The sequence below is a fragment of the Siphateles boraxobius genome, unplaced genomic scaffold (assembly GCF_051911475.1).
Source record: "Siphateles boraxobius isolate OS27281-9 unplaced genomic scaffold, OSU_SipBor_1 31, whole genome shotgun sequence".
In the NCBI taxonomy this organism is placed as follows: domain Eukaryota; kingdom Metazoa; phylum Chordata; class Actinopteri; order Cypriniformes; family Leuciscidae; genus Siphateles; species Siphateles boraxobius.
Window position 1 is genome coordinate 11,528,736 of NW_027508931.1, and position 18,562 is coordinate 11,547,297.

The following is an 18,562-nucleotide window of genomic DNA, read 5'->3' on the forward strand; positions in this document are numbered from 1 at the left end:
CCGTAGCGGGGTCTGAGTGTGCTGTGCAGCACTTACCTGGTTCCACGGGGCAGGAGGTGCGGGAGGCGGCTCGGTGGCGTTCTCGGACCGTACGCAGCTGCCGGCTGGCGATAGAAGAGGCGGATGAGAGTGGTAAGGATTCCGACCCCCCACTGCTCTCCGGGCCCTTCGGACCCAGAGATGATAGAAACTGCTCTTTTATTGAAAATTTGGGTACCGCTGGTTTTAAGGCCAGCGGCGGAACACAAACAAAAAGAAACAAAGGATTTTCCACCCGGCCCTCTTCCGGGGGAGGGAGCGATGCAGTCATCGTCTCCTGGAGAGCAGTCCCTTCCACCTCTGGGTCGCCCGTCCTAGGGCCGCTTACCTTTGGCTTTGCCGCCCCTCTTGGCGGGGGCCTGGACGGGCGGGGCGCCCTGCCTGCGACTGGCTCCACCGTGCCGCTTGGATGGAGGCTGCTGCTGCGGCGCGGGAGCAGGGGCAGACGCAGGCGGACGCCCACGGCGACGAGCAGACCGAGGAGCCGTGGGCGGTGGGGTGGAGGCAGCAGCAGACCGCAGCGGCAGGATGTGCTTAATGGCCTCAGTCTGCTTCTGTACAGCCGAGAACTGCTGGGCGAAGTTCTCGATCGCGTCGCCGAAGAGGCCGGTCTGGGACACGGGGGAGTTAAGGAACCTGAACTTGTCGGTCTCCCGCATGTCCACCAGACACAGACAGAGGTGGCGTTCCTGGACCACTAGTGTGGACATCGCACGACCCAATGACCGCGCAGTGACCTTCGTCGCACGAAGCGCGAGGTCAGTTGCGGTACGAAGTTCTTGGAGAACTTGTGGATCATGACCACCCTCGTGCAGGTCCATCAGTGCCTTGGCCTGATGAACCTGCAACAACGCCATAGCGTGCATGCCAGAGGCAGCTTCCCCACAGGCCTTGTAAGCCTTGCCGGTCAGGTCCGACGAGTACTTACAGGCCCGGGAAGGAAGACACGGTTCTCCACGCCAAGTGGAGTTAGGGCACAGTTGCATAGCAACGGCCCGTTCAACTGGCGGGATACGCGCGTATCCCTTAGCTGTCCCGCCATCAAGGGTGGTGAGGGAGGAGGAGCCACCGAGACGGTTTCTGGCAGTAAAAGGTGCCGTCCACGTCCCTGTGAGCTCCTCATGCACTTCCGGGAAGAAAGGCACTGTGGTGGGTTGCTGAGAACCAGTGGAGGGTTCCACATGAGCCCGATCCTGTTGGCGGCCCGGGAAAGCATGGCCATCATCTCCGGGTCCGGCTCGGGCACCGCTGACACACCTGAAGGAGGCAGCGGCTCCGTGAAAACGGCCGTTGAGCGCTTTAATCGCGCACCTTACCAGCCGTAAAAACGGCCGTTTAGCGCTTTAACCGCCCACCTTACCAGCCGTGAAAACAGCTTTTTTGTTTGCTCAGTTTTAAAACAACAAACAAAGAAGAGAGAGAGAGAAGAGAAAAAGACCGCTCGCGCTGCTGTGCCGTCACGCCAGCACCAAAGTGGAGAGATCCAGAAGAGGCTTGCTTTCAAATTCACTCTGTTCAGCATACGAAGTGCTTGGCTCCTCAGCAAAAAGCTAGTGTGCAATCGCACCAGCTGCTTGTTAAATACCCACGCTGCGAGGCTGCACACCTGTTGCAAATGATTGCACGCCAATGTGTATTGGCTTGTTTTAGTTTCACTCGAAGTAGATTGGCCTCTCTAGCGAGATTCCTATTGGTCAGTCATGACCTACGTTGTAGTGACTGACCGATAGGGAACTAAAATTATTAAATATCGCTTACAGTAATTGAAATAAAGCTAACAAAAATACGTAAATGAAAATTTAAAAATGTTGCCTTGCCATCTAACTAAAATAAATAATTTGAAGTTGAAGTACTAAAATCACTAACTGAAATTAAAGATATATAGAAATGACAAAAGCACATTAATTCAAAACATTAATAATGAATTACTGGGCTTGTATACTTTTATATGTAATTAAATAACAAAAGGTATATACACTAATATTCAAAAGTTTGGGGTTGCTCACCAAGGCTGGATTTTTTTGATCAAAAACACAGTAAAAACAGTAATATTGTGAAATATTATTATAATTTAAAATAAATGTTTTCTATGTGAAAATATATTTTATTTCTGTGATGCAAAGCTCAATTTTTAGCATCATTACTCCAGTCTTCAGTGTCACATGATCCTTCAGAAATCATTCTAATATGCTGATTTGCTGCTCAAGAAACATTTCTTATCATTGTCAATGTTGAAAACAGTTGTGCTGCTTCATACTTTTATGGAAACTGTGATTCATTTTATTTTGAGTTTAATTCAAAACCATTTTATTTGAAATAGAAATCTTTTATTACATTAAACGTTTTACTGTCACTCTTGATCAGTTTAATGCATCCTTGTTGAATAAAAATACTAATATCTTTAAAAAAAGAAAAATCTTACAGACCCCAACCTTTTGAACGGTAGTGAAGATAATAGTAAATTAACACTGACATAAAAGTATCCATCTGAAAGTGTGTATGTCTTACATGGGCACTGCCACAGTGGGCAGCAGGGGTCTGTGTTGGTCTGGATTGGTGTGCCCAGCAGGTTGCACTGTGGCTGGCTGATGTTGTATCTGCAGTGTTGGGAGGAATTATGCAGCAACAGCTGTCCATTAACACAGATGTACTCACTGCACTCATCCACTCGCAATGAATATGGAGGCTGTGTGGATACAAAACAGAGATGTTCATGAAATAGAGAGTATATAAACCCTTACCCCACCTAAAACTGACCTGTAGAACATAAGGATTTTGACTCTATAAGGTATTTTTTTACATGCTCTTAGGTAGTACGCATTGATCAACTATCTTCAAACTACTTTTTTTATGCCTGTGATCTGTTCTTGTGTTATACTACAACAGGTATTACAACAGATTCATCAATTATTCATGTACCGCATCTTAACCCATGATGCTTCCCTTCAGGCGTCAACATCCTGGCAAATGGCCAGGAATGACTCAAAAACATAGGAGTTAAGGCTTGTAGAAGTGTTCACTCTATGTGGATCAACTTTTAATCTTGAAGATGTGTATATTTATGGGCATGTGTGTACATGTTTCAGAGAGATATCCAAGTCAGGGAGGGAAATGGAAGACATCAGCTCTCACTTGATACTGTTGAAACCATCACTGATATCTCACAGAAAATTATTCAACAGTAAATAGGAGGCAAAACATTTCTCTTGGAGAACACAGACACTAGGAATGATAATTCTCTGATTCTGATTCTCTGATTCTGAATCTATAACTACAAGTTGTTGTATGAACAACCACTCACGAAATACACATATTTAGGTCTCTTGAGTCTTATGTGCACATAAATAACAGCTTTTATTCTGTTTAATTCAATTTATCTTGAGTTTGACATGACAAAAGTAATGACTTCCAATTTAGGAAGTAAGATTGACAGATTCAAGTTCCTACTCAAACAAATTCAAACTTACAACCCATGAGATCATAACTGATTTGTGAGACTATTTGACTGATTCATTAAAAAGAACTAGCTCAAAGAATCATTCATTCACAAGTCCACTATCTATGTTTTTACGGTTGCATGCAACAGTGTGATACCATGAATATCATTGAATCTTAAAACGAAATATTTGGAATAAGTATTACCAACACTAACACACAAACTCTTACCGTGCAGGGTCCCGTGGGTATAAGGAACGGAGTAAGAACTGTTGTTATTCCGGCTGTCTCGGGCGAAGGAGAGGGTGAAGGCATCATCTCTGAGGTTGTTGAAACAGCTGCTGTAGTGGTCGAAGGCTCCTCGGTCATCATGGAGACAGATGTTGTCTCTGTGGTGACGGTTGTTGAAGTAGGTTCTGAAGTTGTGGTCTCAGTAGTAATGACAGTGGTGGTTGTAACAAGTGGGATGATGGTGGTGGTAGTCGGAGAGGTCGTCTCTGGTTCGGTGGTGGCCTCGGGTGTGGTCAGCACCTCTGTGGTAGAGGTAGGTAATGCCGTGGTAAAGAGAGTTGTGGGCTGTGTAGTGGGTGTGGCGGTTGTGGTGGGTGGAGCAGTGCTGACTATAGGCGGTTCTGTGGTTGGTGGAGAGGAAGTTGTTGGATTTTCAGTGGCCGTGGTTGTGGCCAAAGTCGAAGAGAGTGTGGTTGGTGGTAATGTGGGTGTAGATGGGCTGCCAATTAAATCATCTGCTTCTAAAGGTGTAGTTACGATTGTAGTACTGGCAGTTGTGCTCGGTGTTGCCGTTGTGGTGGAGGGAGTTGTTGTGGTTGTAGGAGCAGAGCTGGGACCTGCCGTGGTTCGGTTTGATCGGGTCACAAACATGTAAGGAGTCGGGGTTGGAGAAAGTGTCACACCTGCGATAAGCACATTAGAAACAAGACAGGTGCTAAGACAAATCTAATAGTGTGCATAAATGTTTATAAAAGTGAGAAAGATGATGAAATTATAGTTTCACACGTACAATCTTCTTTGTACACACACCGCCTGGTCACTTCATCCAGCAGCATAGACTTGGGACAGCGTGGAAAACAACCTTCAGCCCTAAACCAGTTTAGAGAGTGAAAGATAACATACCAGATCTGGATTTTTACTTTTCCTGAAGAAATTGTGATGTCTGGGTCATATTATATTGTGCATAAAGACTAGGAAGTCTGTTTAAGACATTTTCAGGACAAAAAAGCACATATTCACATGAAATTACTGATATGTGTTCAGATGTTTTAATGTAATATTTTTTGAAATTCTCATTATCCTAAAAAAAAAGTGTTTATAACTATATCAACACTCAATTGTGCTTAATTGTCGTGATTTATACCGAACAGTGCGAAACCCCTTAATGCCCCCGAAAGCAGTGGTTCTCAACCTTTTTTGATTTGAAGGTTATATCAATTTTTATTGATATTAATTAAATAAATGAACCACAATTCATTTTGTTACTTCAGAAGTTTGAAGAACTGTGCTCTTATTGAGGGGGGAAAAAATAATATTTTTAGGGTTTTATTATTTTTATTTCATTATATTTGTAATAAACGAAATTCATTTTAGTTCACATAATCATTTAATGTGTTTTTTGCATTTTAATGTGATTATTGTAATCAATTAATAATAAATTATTCATTTCAATACTTTTTAGTCACCTTGAGGCCTCCTTAGAGGGCTCTGCCCCCCTGGTTGAGAACAACTGTCCTAAATCCTAAATCCTAAATCCTAAAGCCTTGATTTACTTTAATATTTTTTATTTGATTTTGGAGTAAAGCATTACAGTGCCTTAGCAAGCACCTTTTGTAAAATTGTCATATTTATTATTATAGTACAAGCACATGCATGATCTTACGGAGGTAGAAACTGGCAGCGTGTGGCATCAGGGTCACTGCATGTTTTCACACATGGACTGGCACATGCGTGATATTTCCACTCGCACATCAAGCGGTAAGGGATCACAAAACTGCTCTCTAATATGCAGGAACACAACCACCATACACAGACACACAAAAAAATACCATTAACATTACAGAAATAGGTGGGTCAATTTTACCACATGATACTCTGAGGCTTATTAGAGTTATTCGGGTGTAGTTTCGGTGTAATATGAGTAATATGAGCAGGCCCACATCTCATTAAATTAAATACTTATTCAAAATTAAACATTAAAAAAAAAACTGTCTGGGTCTGATGATGAGATGCATTATTTGCAGACCGGTCTTACCCTCAATAGTAAAACTGCTGCTGATTTTGAAGTTGTATGTAAGGTCGTAGTTCTGAGCATGTGCGTGCGTGTGTGAGAGGGTGAGGAAGACACCCTTCTGGCTGTGCAACTCAAAAGATGATCGCCCAGGTAACCATAAGCCCTGGTGGTGGATGAAGGTCGCCTGCCGTCGAAACTCTTCCCCACTCTGCCAGTGTTCCAATCGTAACCCACGGTTCCCAGTAACACACAGGAAGTAGTTGGGCCTCTCTGCAGACTCCAGTGAGACAACAGGAAGTCCTAAACAGCAAAATACCAACCACAATATCAATAGATGCTATAAGATTGTAATCAAATGGTACCGATGGTGTAAATAAGTATTTTTTTCAGAGGTGGGCCAATTTTGTTCCGTTGTCTAATGCGGGCATGTGATCAGCTAAGGCCAAAAAAGAAGGAAAACCTTAATAATAATGAACAATCCTCATTCAAAAAATTGGGAAGATGGCTGCCACATGTTGCATTTTCAAATGCATGGCCCAAACTTACAGTGCTTGCAGAGATGGACCTCGTATGAAGCAACATTTGCTACAAACCAAGCTGCTCTTAGACAACAAAAACACCTGCTGATCATTTTACTTCACATAAAAGCATGATCAAAGTGAATGACCATTTTAGTTTCAAGCTATTTCATTTGCAATTTGTTTAGCTCTTTTGGTTTTGTTGTTAAAGTAAAGAGTGTGTTCTCACTGGAAGCTCTGTCCTTGTACAGTCCAGTTGTCATCATGAAGTGGAAAATAGTGCTGGGTTGAGCATTGGTCCTCAGGAGGGGAAACACTTCTCCACTGCTCACGTTTGCCCCAAACACGCAGACAGAATCATTTTGCTCTGTGCTGGACAGAGTGAACGGACCCTCTCCCAACTCTAATTACACAATAATAAATAAAAAGGTTAGGGAAAGAGCTTCTGGTGCTAAACGGTGCTTCCATAATTATTCTCGGCAAATTTACAAAATAAATAATACCCACCTTGATTGTAATATTCACAGTCATATGCTGTTAAAAGAAACATATTTGTATTAGCGGCAATCACATTGTATCATGAGTTTGCATGCATTATTTTAACATTACCAGCTTAAAAAGCAACATGAAATGGGATTTGCAATGCATTTAAGTTCTTCACTGTGACAAACCTACAACTGAAACAGAATTTAGAATTAGACTCTGATTATATAAAGATATCCTGACAGCAAACGGGCATGCTGGGTTTGTTTTGTATTAGAAATGTTAATTTGTATACGTGTGTCAACCTACAATGACAGACAGCGCGACCGGGTCAAAAGGTGTGTGCTTGTACTCACGACACACGGTGGGGGATCTCCAGTTCACCGTGATGCCGTTTTGACAGCATTTGTGTGCATACGCTGCAATGCTGGTGCACAGACATTCACAGTCCCCCCCACGGTTGCAGTTGCAGGTGTCCGTTAGGCAGTTCTTATAGAACCAGGTCACATCTACCTGGGGGTCCACAAGGATTAGTTACGCACAATACATGGGTATCTAAAACCCAATTAGCTCGTCAAAAACACACACTTGGTAATGCAACACACAGTCAGGACAATTGACTTTCACCTGAATGTGTTGATGGTGGAATGTTCTAGCTTTTCAAACCTATACAGCCCCCTAGTGGCCAGATTCAGAAATGCAAACCATCTCAAAGCTTCTATCAGTTGGTTCATGGCAGACAGTTTGTGTGTGTGTGTGTGTGTGTGTGTGTGTGTGTGTGTGTGTGTGTGTGTGTGTGTGTGTGTGTGTGTGTGTGTGTGTGTGTGTGTGTGTGTGTGTGTGTGTGTGTGTGTGTACACATCTGATGCAGTCTGTGTGGGTAAAATGTGGCCTTTTTATCTGTAAGCCAAATGTGTTGTTAAACCCCAGAGGAGAGCTGCTCACCACATTGTGACATGGAGCGAATACATCACTGTAGAGGAGGCCGCACTCTCGCTTAGCATACGGTTGTCGGCTGAGATCTCCTTCACATGGTCTGTGAACTACAAAATTGCTCTCACACTGCACACAGCACACAAAATTAAAAGATTTACTGCTTAGTTAATCTAAGCATCTGAGCAAAGTGTAACAAAGTGCACAGTACAGTTAATATGATTTCAAAGTTGTAAAAAAAACTAGTTCAGAAACTATGGATAACATGGTAAATTATAAGGATACAAAACAGTTTAAAAGTTTGGTGTCGGTAAGATATTTTAATGTTTTTGAAATGTTTTCAATGCTGCATTTATTTGATCAAAAACGCAGTTAAAACAGTAATATTGTGAAATATTATTAAAACTGAAAATGACTGCTAATTTATTATTAAATTATTTTTAAATAAAATTTTAAATGGCATTTATTGGTGAACAAACTCCATGGCACACCTGCAGGTGATAGGTGCGTCGGATAATAGGACCAAACAACATAGAATTCACCAATAAATGCCATTTAAAATTTTATTTAAAAATAATTTAATAATAAATTAGCAGTCATTTTCAGTTTTAATAATATTTCACAATATTACTGTTTTAACTGCGTTTTTCATCAAATAAATGCAGCATTGAAAACATTTCAAAAACATTAAAATATCTTACCGACATTTTTCTGTTACCCTAGAACTGGCAAAAAATATTGTATTAAATCTGTGATTACTTGTGTTTCCACTCATGTGGTTTATTTGATTTGTTGTCCTTGTGGTATTAGCTACGTGGGAAAAACGTCACGTCAATTAAAACAAAGAATTAGTGAACATAAGAGTTCGATCAGAAGAAAAGATATGAATTATCCAGTTGCGGCACATTTTGTAACTTTGAATCACGATGTTACCTCTTTACGGTTTTGTGGGATTGAGAAAGTGACTTTGCCACCTAGAGGTGGCGACATTGAATTACTCCTACAGAGACGTGAATTGTTTTGGATTTACACTCTTCAAACTTTATAACCTAGGGGTATGAACGACGAAGCATTATTTAATGTAATGTTATAGTGATTTTGTAGTGTTTTGAATGACATGTTGTTTCTACTAGGTATTTACAATGAGTTTGAGTGGCTAAGGAGCCTGACTGTTGCAACTGTTTAGAATTACAATTTGATGCTGTTTGATGATGACGTGTTGATTATGTGTTTTGGATGATCTTGTTAACCTACAGGGTGATCTTTATTGATTGTTGTAACTATTACAATTTGTAATTGTTTGTGATGTGGTGCTAATTATGTACTTCCAATGAGCTTAATTGTTTACAGATGGAGTTCTGGTAATTGGTCATGTTTTTTATCTGAAAAGAGATGATTTTGAACATTTGTATACTTCTGATGAAGGTCGTGTGACCGAAACGTTGTGTGTTAATAAACATTCATTTTAAATTGCAAGTTACGATAGTGTGCGGGAGTTCCTTATCTGCTAAAATGGCATTTATTGCAAAGCTAAATTCTCAGCATCATTACTCTTCAGTGTCACATGATCCTTGAAATCATTCTAATAATGTTGATTTGCTGCTCAAGAAACATTTCTGATTATTATCAATATTGAAAACTGTTGTGATGCCTAAAATATTGCTGGAAAATATTTTTATATCTAATATTTTTTCAGGATTCTTTGATAAATAGAAAGTTCAAAAGAACAGCATTTGTTTGAAATTGATTTTTTTTGTTACATTGTATAAACTTGTACTTTCTCTTCTGATCAATTTATTACTTGCAGAATAAAAAGTATACATTTTTTCAACGGCAGTGTACATTTAGTTTACTCCAGTCTCACGCAGTAGTATCCTAAAGCTAGGTGTCATACCTGTCCAACAGCCCAACTGTCTCCAAAGGCCTGTGCGTTGCTGACCTCCATATGCCCGGCTGTGGTCATGTCATTTACTGTTACCATGTCAAAGTTTCCACACAAACCACTCATCTGACCCTAAAAGCACAGCCAAAAACTTTATAATAAGATATATGTTCATACAGTGAAACATTGTACTGCTCATTTATAGAAACAACCTCTAACCTTCCATTGGGGTCCAGCACGAATATGGACAGTTGTCTTGTGGTCCCATAAAACAGTCAGATCTTGAGCAGGGAAGTGGACCACAGTGTAGTAGCCAGCACCCCAGAGCTGAAACTCATATCCTTTCCCCACAACAGTAGATGAGCTCTGGAGGACAAGGACAAAACCACTTCAAATCAAATGCAGATTACAGTAAATACAGACTACAAGATATGCAAACACAGAAACAATTACATTCGCATAGTTTATGAAAGGACAAATGTGCCATTAAACAGCTGAAGATGGTTATGTTTTGTACTCACAGGTTTACCAGAGTTATCACTGAAGTAGATTTTGGTGAGGCCAACATAGATGAGCAGGTACTTCATGCAAACAATCCCACTTTCGTAGCAATCTTTATTTTGAGCCATGATGGACACCTCAGTATCACCAACACTCTACATTTAACACAAGTAAAGTGTGCATTCAATATATGACGCTTTGTCATCTCTGTTGAAAAACAACACTTACTTAAAGGTGAACTAGCATTACCAAACAGAACCGGTGAAAATTCTCCAACGAAAATGAGAGATTAATACGATGAAGTTGACCCCTAATAAAAGTTTGCAAAAGGTTTTTCAAAACTCTCCCACCCCTCATTGCACCTCAGCCCCAATTGGATGGGGGAAAAAAGGGTTAAACTTTTAAGTGTTTGTAAAGTTTTTTTTTTTTTTAGCAAGGGCACATTCAATTGATCAAATTGACTCTATTCATCAAAGAATCCTGAAAATGTTATATATATATATATATATATATATATATATATATATATATATATATATATATATATATATATATATATATACACACACACACATATATATCGTTTTCCACAAAAATATGATGCAACACACCTTTTTTCAACATTGATAATAACAAGAAATATGGACACACTTTAGATTAGGGTCCAATTCTCAATAACTACTGACTATAATCTACGACTTTTGCCTCAATAAACGCCTAATTACTGCTTATTAATAGTTAGTAAGGTCGTTGTTAAGTTTAGGTATTAGGTAGGATTAAAGGATGTAGAATATGGTCATGCAGAATAAAGTATTAATATGTGCTTTATACAGTAAGTACTAATAAACGTTAAATATCATTGTAGTATGCATGCCAATAAGCAACTAGTTAATAGTGAGAATTGGACCCTAAACTAAAGTGTTACCAGAAATATTTATAATCGCTGATGATAATTAAGCTTTAAAATCAAAAAAAAAAAAAACAGGTCTTGTAATTGTAATCTCACTTTATAGAATTACTGTTTTTACTGAATTTTTTATCAACTAAAAGTCAATAAGAGCATAACAGACTTTTTTCATAAACATTAAAAATCTTTTGAACGGTAGTGTAGTCCCGACCCAATCTCATTTCATTGGTTGAGCAAGAAGCTGACATGTCAGACCGCTCAAGCAAACATTGCTTTGAAAAAGCTCCTCAGAGCCACATTGTTTACACTCTTCAGGAATTCAACCCAGAAGTTCTTAATTATAGATCTCTCTGCATATTAAACTGGGAAAGGAGAAAGTATTTTAAGATTATTTAAGATTTTATCAAAAAATTATGCACATCATATTTAAATAGACAATGTATTTCTGGTACATCAGCTCACTGGCAGTATCATATTATACCTAACAATACCTAGTGTGTTCCCCACGAGGAAAACAGCTTATAAATCATACTGTGATGTTTTTTTTTTTTTTTTTTTAAATGTAAAATTGCAGAAAGTGTTCTGTGATGGGTAGGTTTAGTGAAAGGGATGTGTGTGTGTGTGTGTGTGTGTCTGTGTCTGTGTCTGTGTGTGTGTGTGTGTGTGTGTGTGTGTGTGTGTGTGTGTGTGTGTGTGTGTGTGTGTGTGTGTGTGTGTGTGTGTGTGTGTGTGTGTGTCTGCCTGGTATGCCCTACATTATGGGGACAACAAGGATAGTAATACCGGTAAATGTTGATCATTTGTTTGGTCCCCATGAGGAAAACAGCTTATAAATCATCCTAAATAAAGTGTTTTGAAAATCTAAAAATGCAGAGTTTTTTTGTGATGGGTAGTTTTAGGGGTAGGGATAGTAGGGGGATAGAATATACAGTTTGTGCAGTGTAAAAATAATTATGTCTGTGGGAAATCCCCACAAAACATGGAAACCGATGTGTGTGTGTGTGTGTGTGTGTGTGTGTGTGTGTGTGTGTGTGTGTGTGTGTGTGTGTGTGTGTGTGTGTGTGTGTGTGTGTGTGTGTGTGTGTGTGTGTGTGTGTGTGTGTGTGTGTGTGTGTGTGTGTGTGTGTGTGACTAAAGCCATTTCTTTTTGTCGCGATGGAAACCCCCCCCGGGTAGATCAGTAGACTCCTCAGAGAATCAGTGGCCTTTAGGAGACACCAAATTCTATTCACCTGCACCTTAAGCATCCACACACACAAACACACACACACACACACACACAGACACACACACGCACACACAAAACCACACACTGCATACCAGTACACTTTCTCAGTCATTAAGGGTAGTAGCAGGTTGCGTTGCGTAGGCTGATAGGGAACAGATTGCTCTTTGTTATGTGCGGCTCTTTGCTGAGTTTCTGTGCTGGGACTGACATTAACTCTGGCTCCATTACCACAGTCCTGTTCTAATTAAAAATCCCCTCTGATTTTCCCAAGATTAGAGGCGGTAGAAGCAGATCTCTTTTCCTGCTACTTTATACGTCCTTACTGAAGTCCGCAAAGTGTGAGAGCGCACATGCACATACACACTCTTTGGCCATTCGTAAAAAATTCTTTGGTTTAAAGAGTGCAACGCTTTTAACTGGTAAAGCACACTCTTTGTTAAAGACAAGCTGGTAAGAGCATCTCCACTTGGTCCTAAGACCAGCACACAAGGCATGCAATCGTTAAAAGCACTATTACCACGTTACAAGTCATGAAACCATGGTACCATTAATCACTGTCCATTGTGGGCTTTTTACATGGCTGATGGCTATGTCTATAGTGGAGGGTGGGCAAAATGATTGTAAAGATTATGATTGTATGATTGACAGTAATGATTGTAACCCAATAATGGTAAATACACTATACATATCATTCAAAATATGACACTGAAGACTGGAGTAATGGCTTCTGAAAATTCAGGCTTGCCATTACAGGAATAAAGTACATTTTTAAATATATTCAAATAGAAAACATCTATTTTAAACTGTAATAATATTTCATAATATGTTGATTTACAGTATTTTTTTGATCAATGCAGCCTTGGTCAGCGTAAGCGACTTCTTTTTAAAAATGTTTTATACAAAGCCTACCAACCGTTAACTTTTGAACAATAGTGTATGGAAGTAAAATAATGCCAAATGTTAAACAAAATAGCCTGTTGAATTGTACTAGTTGAAAAAAATATGCATTGCATTACCATGTTTGCATTTTTATGGGCTGGAATTCAGCATGGTTGAATAATTAAGCTGTGAATATTTCAATTCAAAACATTTCAAACACATTTTCATTATTAAAATTCCATATTCACCTTTCATATTTCACTTCCAAAATATTAAAACTGTTTAAAAATACGACCTATAATATTCAACAGGCAATTTTCGGTCCATTTATTTCGCTTCCACAAATTCAGTGGTTCATATTCCACAGTAAATTCAACGTTGACATCCAGGAACTGCAGGAAAAGCAGTAGATTACCGAGCACAATCTCCATCTGCTGTTAGTCGACCTCACCAGCAGGGGGTGCAAAAGCGCGTGTTGTTGACGAAGACCAGAGCAACAGTTAGAGCAAGCCATTCATTCATAAAAACTAATTTACAGCCATGTAAGTGTATTTGTGATTATTATGATGGCTGTTTTGTGTTAAATTCAGTGTCTTCACAGTTACTTTTTCTGTGTAGCCTACATGCAACTTTCTCTACCGTGAACGAGATTGTTATTCCCCCGATGCGGATGTACAGATCCAATGTTACATTTGAGGTCGACATATATTTCTCTTGGTTGTTTAGATGCCTTAACTTTATATTGCGGCCATGTGCTGCATGCATTAGGCTACTAGGTTCTCTTTCTAACATTCGTTCGGTATCTCACTATGGGAACGCCTCTGGGCGTGTCCGATCGCGGAAGCACCAATTACACCACGTCTGCCAACTATGGCAGACCAATCGCTCCAGCGATCAGGGAGTCCCGGCTCCCTGTATATAAACGCAGCTACCTGCCGCTTCGTCATTCTCGCTCTCTTCCCCGTGGAAGATTTCGGAAGCTGTCCTCAGCAGACTTTGGGAACTATTTGCTTGACAGTTTTCAGACGGAGCCGATAGGTAACGTCCTAAACGCAATATTTTTCTTAGGTCGTTGAGTGACTTCGTCACTTAAGAGTGCGATAACTAACATGTCTAGATGAGTTTTCTTGCTCTTAAGTTCTCTAATCTTTTTCCAAGTTTTTCTGGGTGCTTACCACGCACCAAAAGGATAAGGAAAACAATAGCTCTCTAATCGCAGCACAGCTCCGTACCAGTTGTCACGTTGGCTGAGAACTCACCGTACGAAGACACTGCTAGCTCCATCATAGCCACCGCGACAGAACCGGAGAGCCCCGGAGGAAAAGGTCGCCCTCCACATCCGTGTGCTTGTGGAATGTGGATTTCTGCTAAGGATGCACACAGCCTCTGCATCTCCTGTCTGGGCGCTAAACACGCGCAGGCAGCGCTGTCCAACCCCGAGGGATGCCCGCACTGCGCTATGTTCTCGACTAAGACCCGAGAAAGAAGGCTCTGTGTGGGAGTTGGTGGTAAATCGGACCCATTCCTCTCTGCTCAACCCAGAGAGGAAACCGTGGTTTGTCCCCGGACCACCACCTCATGGGCAGAGATGATGGAGCAGGTGTCACCCGTCCTTCCCCCGCTGTTCGATGATCCATTAGCGGGTGAGGAAGATGATGAAGTGTTGTCGAACATCCTCGAGGACGAGGACGACGACGATGAAGATGCCATTCTTCCCCCGAACCAGTCTAGGCCGCCGAGGGCACAGGATGAGAGTTCACCCTCCCCTGTACAGACGGATTCAGATCTAATCGAGGTCTGTCGCAGGGCCGCGGCTTGATTATCGATCGACTGATCATCCCAACAGGCAGGTCAAGGGGCTGAAATGGATCTGTACGATGGAAAGAGACTTCCGTCACGTCTCCCGCCAGCAAGGCAGTTCATTCTAGCCGTCCGGGCCTGCGTGACGGAGATGAAGAAGTTTTGGGACAAGCCTTTTTCACATCGAGTGCCCATCAAGGGTTTCTCGAGGCTTGATGTTCAGGGAATGGAGGATCTAGGGATGGCGGATCCTGCCCCGGTGGAAACTTCGGTTGCAAATCACGGCAGCAGTGTGACCTGGGGAAGAGGGAGGGAGAAGCTTTCCAGGTCTGTCTCCCTAGAAAGCCGGCGGCTCGGCCTTATCACCCGAACCGGCCGAATTTCAGACCGTCAGGCAGAAGAGGGCATTCAGATTATCAGCCTTCCCGCTCTGCTCCACCACAACAGCCGGGCAACGCGGCCCCACAGCCAAAACCCGGTTTCGTTAAACCTAAACAGTATTTTGCGGCCGCAGCAGCGAAACACCGATCGCCCGCCCCCCAGGGGAACAAGAAGAGGCGGTCGACCTGATACGTCAGTTCAGCTTCAGGAAGGGTTGAGAGACAGCACCCAGAGCTTCTCTGTCCCATCCCTTCAGAACGATTCCTCTCTCCCTCCCGTGGGGAAAAGGAGAAGGAATTCAGAGGTGAAATGTGTTTGTGTGGACAGTTCAGAGTCCAATGTGTGCGGGAATGCGGCCCCTGTTCTGCGAGTGCCCCCCAATAGATCGTCTCCCCCTTCACCTTCGTGGTCTGTTACGAGGGAAGGTCTAATGTTCACAAGCAGATTTTCAAAAATAAATTTTCCTCTGACGCATCCAAGTCAAAGACCGAGGGCGCAGAATGTGAAAAAAAGCAAAAAGATCACAAAAGAATAAAACAATCACAAATAAAGACCAAATAACTCTGTCACTGGAGTGGTCTTTCCCACTTTTGCCGCTAGAGTGTGCTGCGGCACCTCTAGTGAGCGAAGACGAGAAGGGCCCACTCGCTGCTCAGAGAGTGAACTGGCGCGCATGCGCAGTTCATCCCTGGGTATTAACCACCGTAGAGAGGGGATACAGGCTTCAATTTGCTGTAAAACCTCCTCTGTTCAACGGAGTGGTAATTTCAGTGGCCAAAGGGGAAGCAGCTCTGGTTTTAGAGGAAGAAATAGCCTCTTTACTGAAAAAGGGAGTGATAAGAGTGATTCCAACGGAAAAGAGCCACAAGGGTTTCTACTCCCGTTATTTTGTGATTCCCAAGAGAGGGGGAGGTCTCCGTCCCATTCTGGATATACGGGTCCTCAACAGACACCTCAGAAAATATAAATTCAAAATGCTGTCTATCAGAACGTTATGTCAAAATATTCGGCAGGGAGACTGGTTCACCTCGGTGGATCTCCAGGACGCAAATTTTCACATAGATATTTTTCCTGCGCACAGGAAATATCTGAGGTTCGCCTATCAGGGCACAGCATAAGAGTATACGAGAATACCATTTGGCCAAGCTTTAGCTCCTCGGATATTCAGCAAGTGTGTAGAAGGAGCCCTGACTCCGTTGAGGAGATCAGGGATCAGAATTTCATCATATCTGGACGATCTGCTTATCTGCACGCCATTCCGACGGCAGGCAGAGAGCGATACACACACACTAGTGACGCATCTGGAGAGATTAGGATTCAAGATAAACCAAGCGAAGAGTTGTCTATCTCCGTCTCTGGAAATAGTCTACTTGGGTCTCAGGTTGAATTCTGTGACGTTTCGAGCGTTCCTATCAGAGGATCGCATCAAGACTTTTCACAGCTGCCTCTCTCTTTTCCAACGAGGAAGATCAGTCTCTTTCAGGATGTGTCTTCGGCTACTAGGAGTGATGGCCTGAACTGTGTCCGTGGTTCCCCTGGGGCTGTTACGAATGAGAGATTTTCAGAACTGGACAGCGTCATAGGGCATTCGCTCCGAGAGCCGCCTCAGCCGCAGAGTGCGCGTCTCTCCAGAATGCAGGAGCGCTCTCTGTCATTGGAGAGCCCCGTCTTTTCTCAGGACAGGATGCCCTCTGGGCCCGATCGTACTGAGAAAAGTGGTGACGACAGATGCATCTCTCACAGGCTGGGGCGCAGTGCTCGAGGGCAGGACAGTGAGAGGAGTTTGGTCTCCCGCACTTAGAGAGAAGCACATACATTTTCTAGAGCTACTGCCAGTGTTTCTAGCTATGAGACATTCCATGCATTTTCTAAAGGATCATCACGTATTGGTCAGGACAGACAATACAACGGTGATAGCCTACATAAATCGGCAGGGAGGAGTGCGTTCTCAGACGCTTCACATGGTAGCGAAGAAACTGATTATCTGGAGCAACAGGAACTTCCAACAGGAACACGTGCAACACATGTCCCGGGGATAATGAACAGGGGAGCGGATCTATTGTCCAGAGGGAATCCCCCCCAGGTGATCCTCATGTTGTGGCAGAGATTCGGCCAGGCTGCTGTAGATCTCTACGCATCGTGCGAGGACGCACAATGTCCCCTGTTCTTCTCTCTGGTCGGCGAAGATGCACCATTGGGTGTGGATGCTCTAGCCCACGAGTGACCAGACGTGTTACTGTACGCGTTCCCTCCGTTGAGCTTGATCGAGCCGACACTACGGAGGGTTCGGGAGCGCAGACATGTAATGATTCTGATCGCGCCGTACTGGCCGGGGAGACTGTGGGTTGCGGAGATTGCGCAACTGCTATACGACCAGCCTTGGCAGTTACCAGCGCGCAGGGATCTCCTCTCACAAGCACGGGGAGAAATATTCCATCCCTCCCCTCAGAAGTTAGCTCTCTGGGCCTGGCCCGTGAGAGGTTGAATCTGAGTGTAGCCGGACTACCTCCAAAAGTTATTGAGACGATTCAGAACGCGAGGGCGGCCTCGACTCGTTCTTTATATAACCTCAAATGGAGAGTTTTTGAGGAATGGTGCGCAGATAAGAACATTGTTCCGTTCTTGTGCTCTGTTTCGGATGTGCTGTGTTTTCTTCAAGACCTCCTGGATAAAGGCAGAGCTTTTTCCACGGTGAAGGTTTATCTGTCCGCTATATCGGCATGTCATGTGGGTATTGATTCGGGTACCATTGGCCAACACCCTCTAGTCTGTCGTTGTATGAGAGGTGCACGTAGGCTACACCCAGTATCAAAGACGCTGGTCCCGCCATGGGATTTGTCTGTGGTCTTGTGCGCGCTCTCAAAAGCCCCGTTTGAGCCCATTGATAGCATCGCCTTAAAGTTGCTCGCTTTAAAAACGGCTCTGTTACTTGCTCTTACAACAGCAAAGAGGGTGAGTGAACTACAGGCGTTATCAGTTCACCCTTCATGTATTAGTTCGCTCCGGGTGGTCAAAGAGCTAATTTTAGAACTAACCCGGCGTTCGTGCCCCAAAGTATATGAGCATGCGGATGCCGTAAGAGCAGTGGATATGCCAGCTTTTCATCCTCCTCCTTTTTCTTCTCCAGAAGAGGAGAGGTTACACTGTTTATGTCCGGTTCGAACGCTGTACAGTTATGTACAGAGAACCCACACATTGCGTAAGAGCAACCAGTTATTTGTCTCATGGGCGGACTCTTACAAGGGAAGACCTATCTCCCATCAACGCCTTTCCCACTGGGTGGTGGAGGCTATCGTGTTATGTTACAAAAGCATGAATATAGAGCCCCCAT

At 42.8% G+C, this 18,562-nt stretch overlaps 1 protein-coding gene across 1 annotated transcript in view; it reads right to left on the minus strand.

Moving 5' to 3' along the window:
• The window catches only part of otogl (otogelin-like), a 66,370-nt gene that overhangs the window by 21,352 nt on the left and 26,456 nt on the right, over positions 1-18,562 (minus strand). The window contains exons 25-36 of the mRNA XM_077194012.1: positions 10,057-10,191; positions 9,755-9,901; positions 9,548-9,667; positions 7,666-7,782; positions 7,077-7,233; positions 6,745-6,771; positions 6,467-6,640; positions 5,741-6,019; positions 5,369-5,486; positions 4,496-4,575; positions 3,706-4,388; positions 2,548-2,725 (exon numbers count right to left, since the gene is read on the minus strand). Of these exons, the coding sequence (XP_077050127.1) occupies positions 2,548-2,725; positions 3,706-4,388; positions 4,496-4,575; positions 5,369-5,486; positions 5,741-6,019; positions 6,467-6,640; positions 6,745-6,771; positions 7,077-7,233; positions 7,666-7,782; positions 9,548-9,667; positions 9,755-9,901; positions 10,057-10,191 (2,215 nt within the window). The remainder of the gene's footprint in view (positions 1-2,547; positions 2,726-3,705; positions 4,389-4,495; positions 4,576-5,368; positions 5,487-5,740; positions 6,020-6,466; positions 6,641-6,744; positions 6,772-7,076; positions 7,234-7,665; positions 7,783-9,547; positions 9,668-9,754; positions 9,902-10,056; positions 10,192-18,562) is intronic.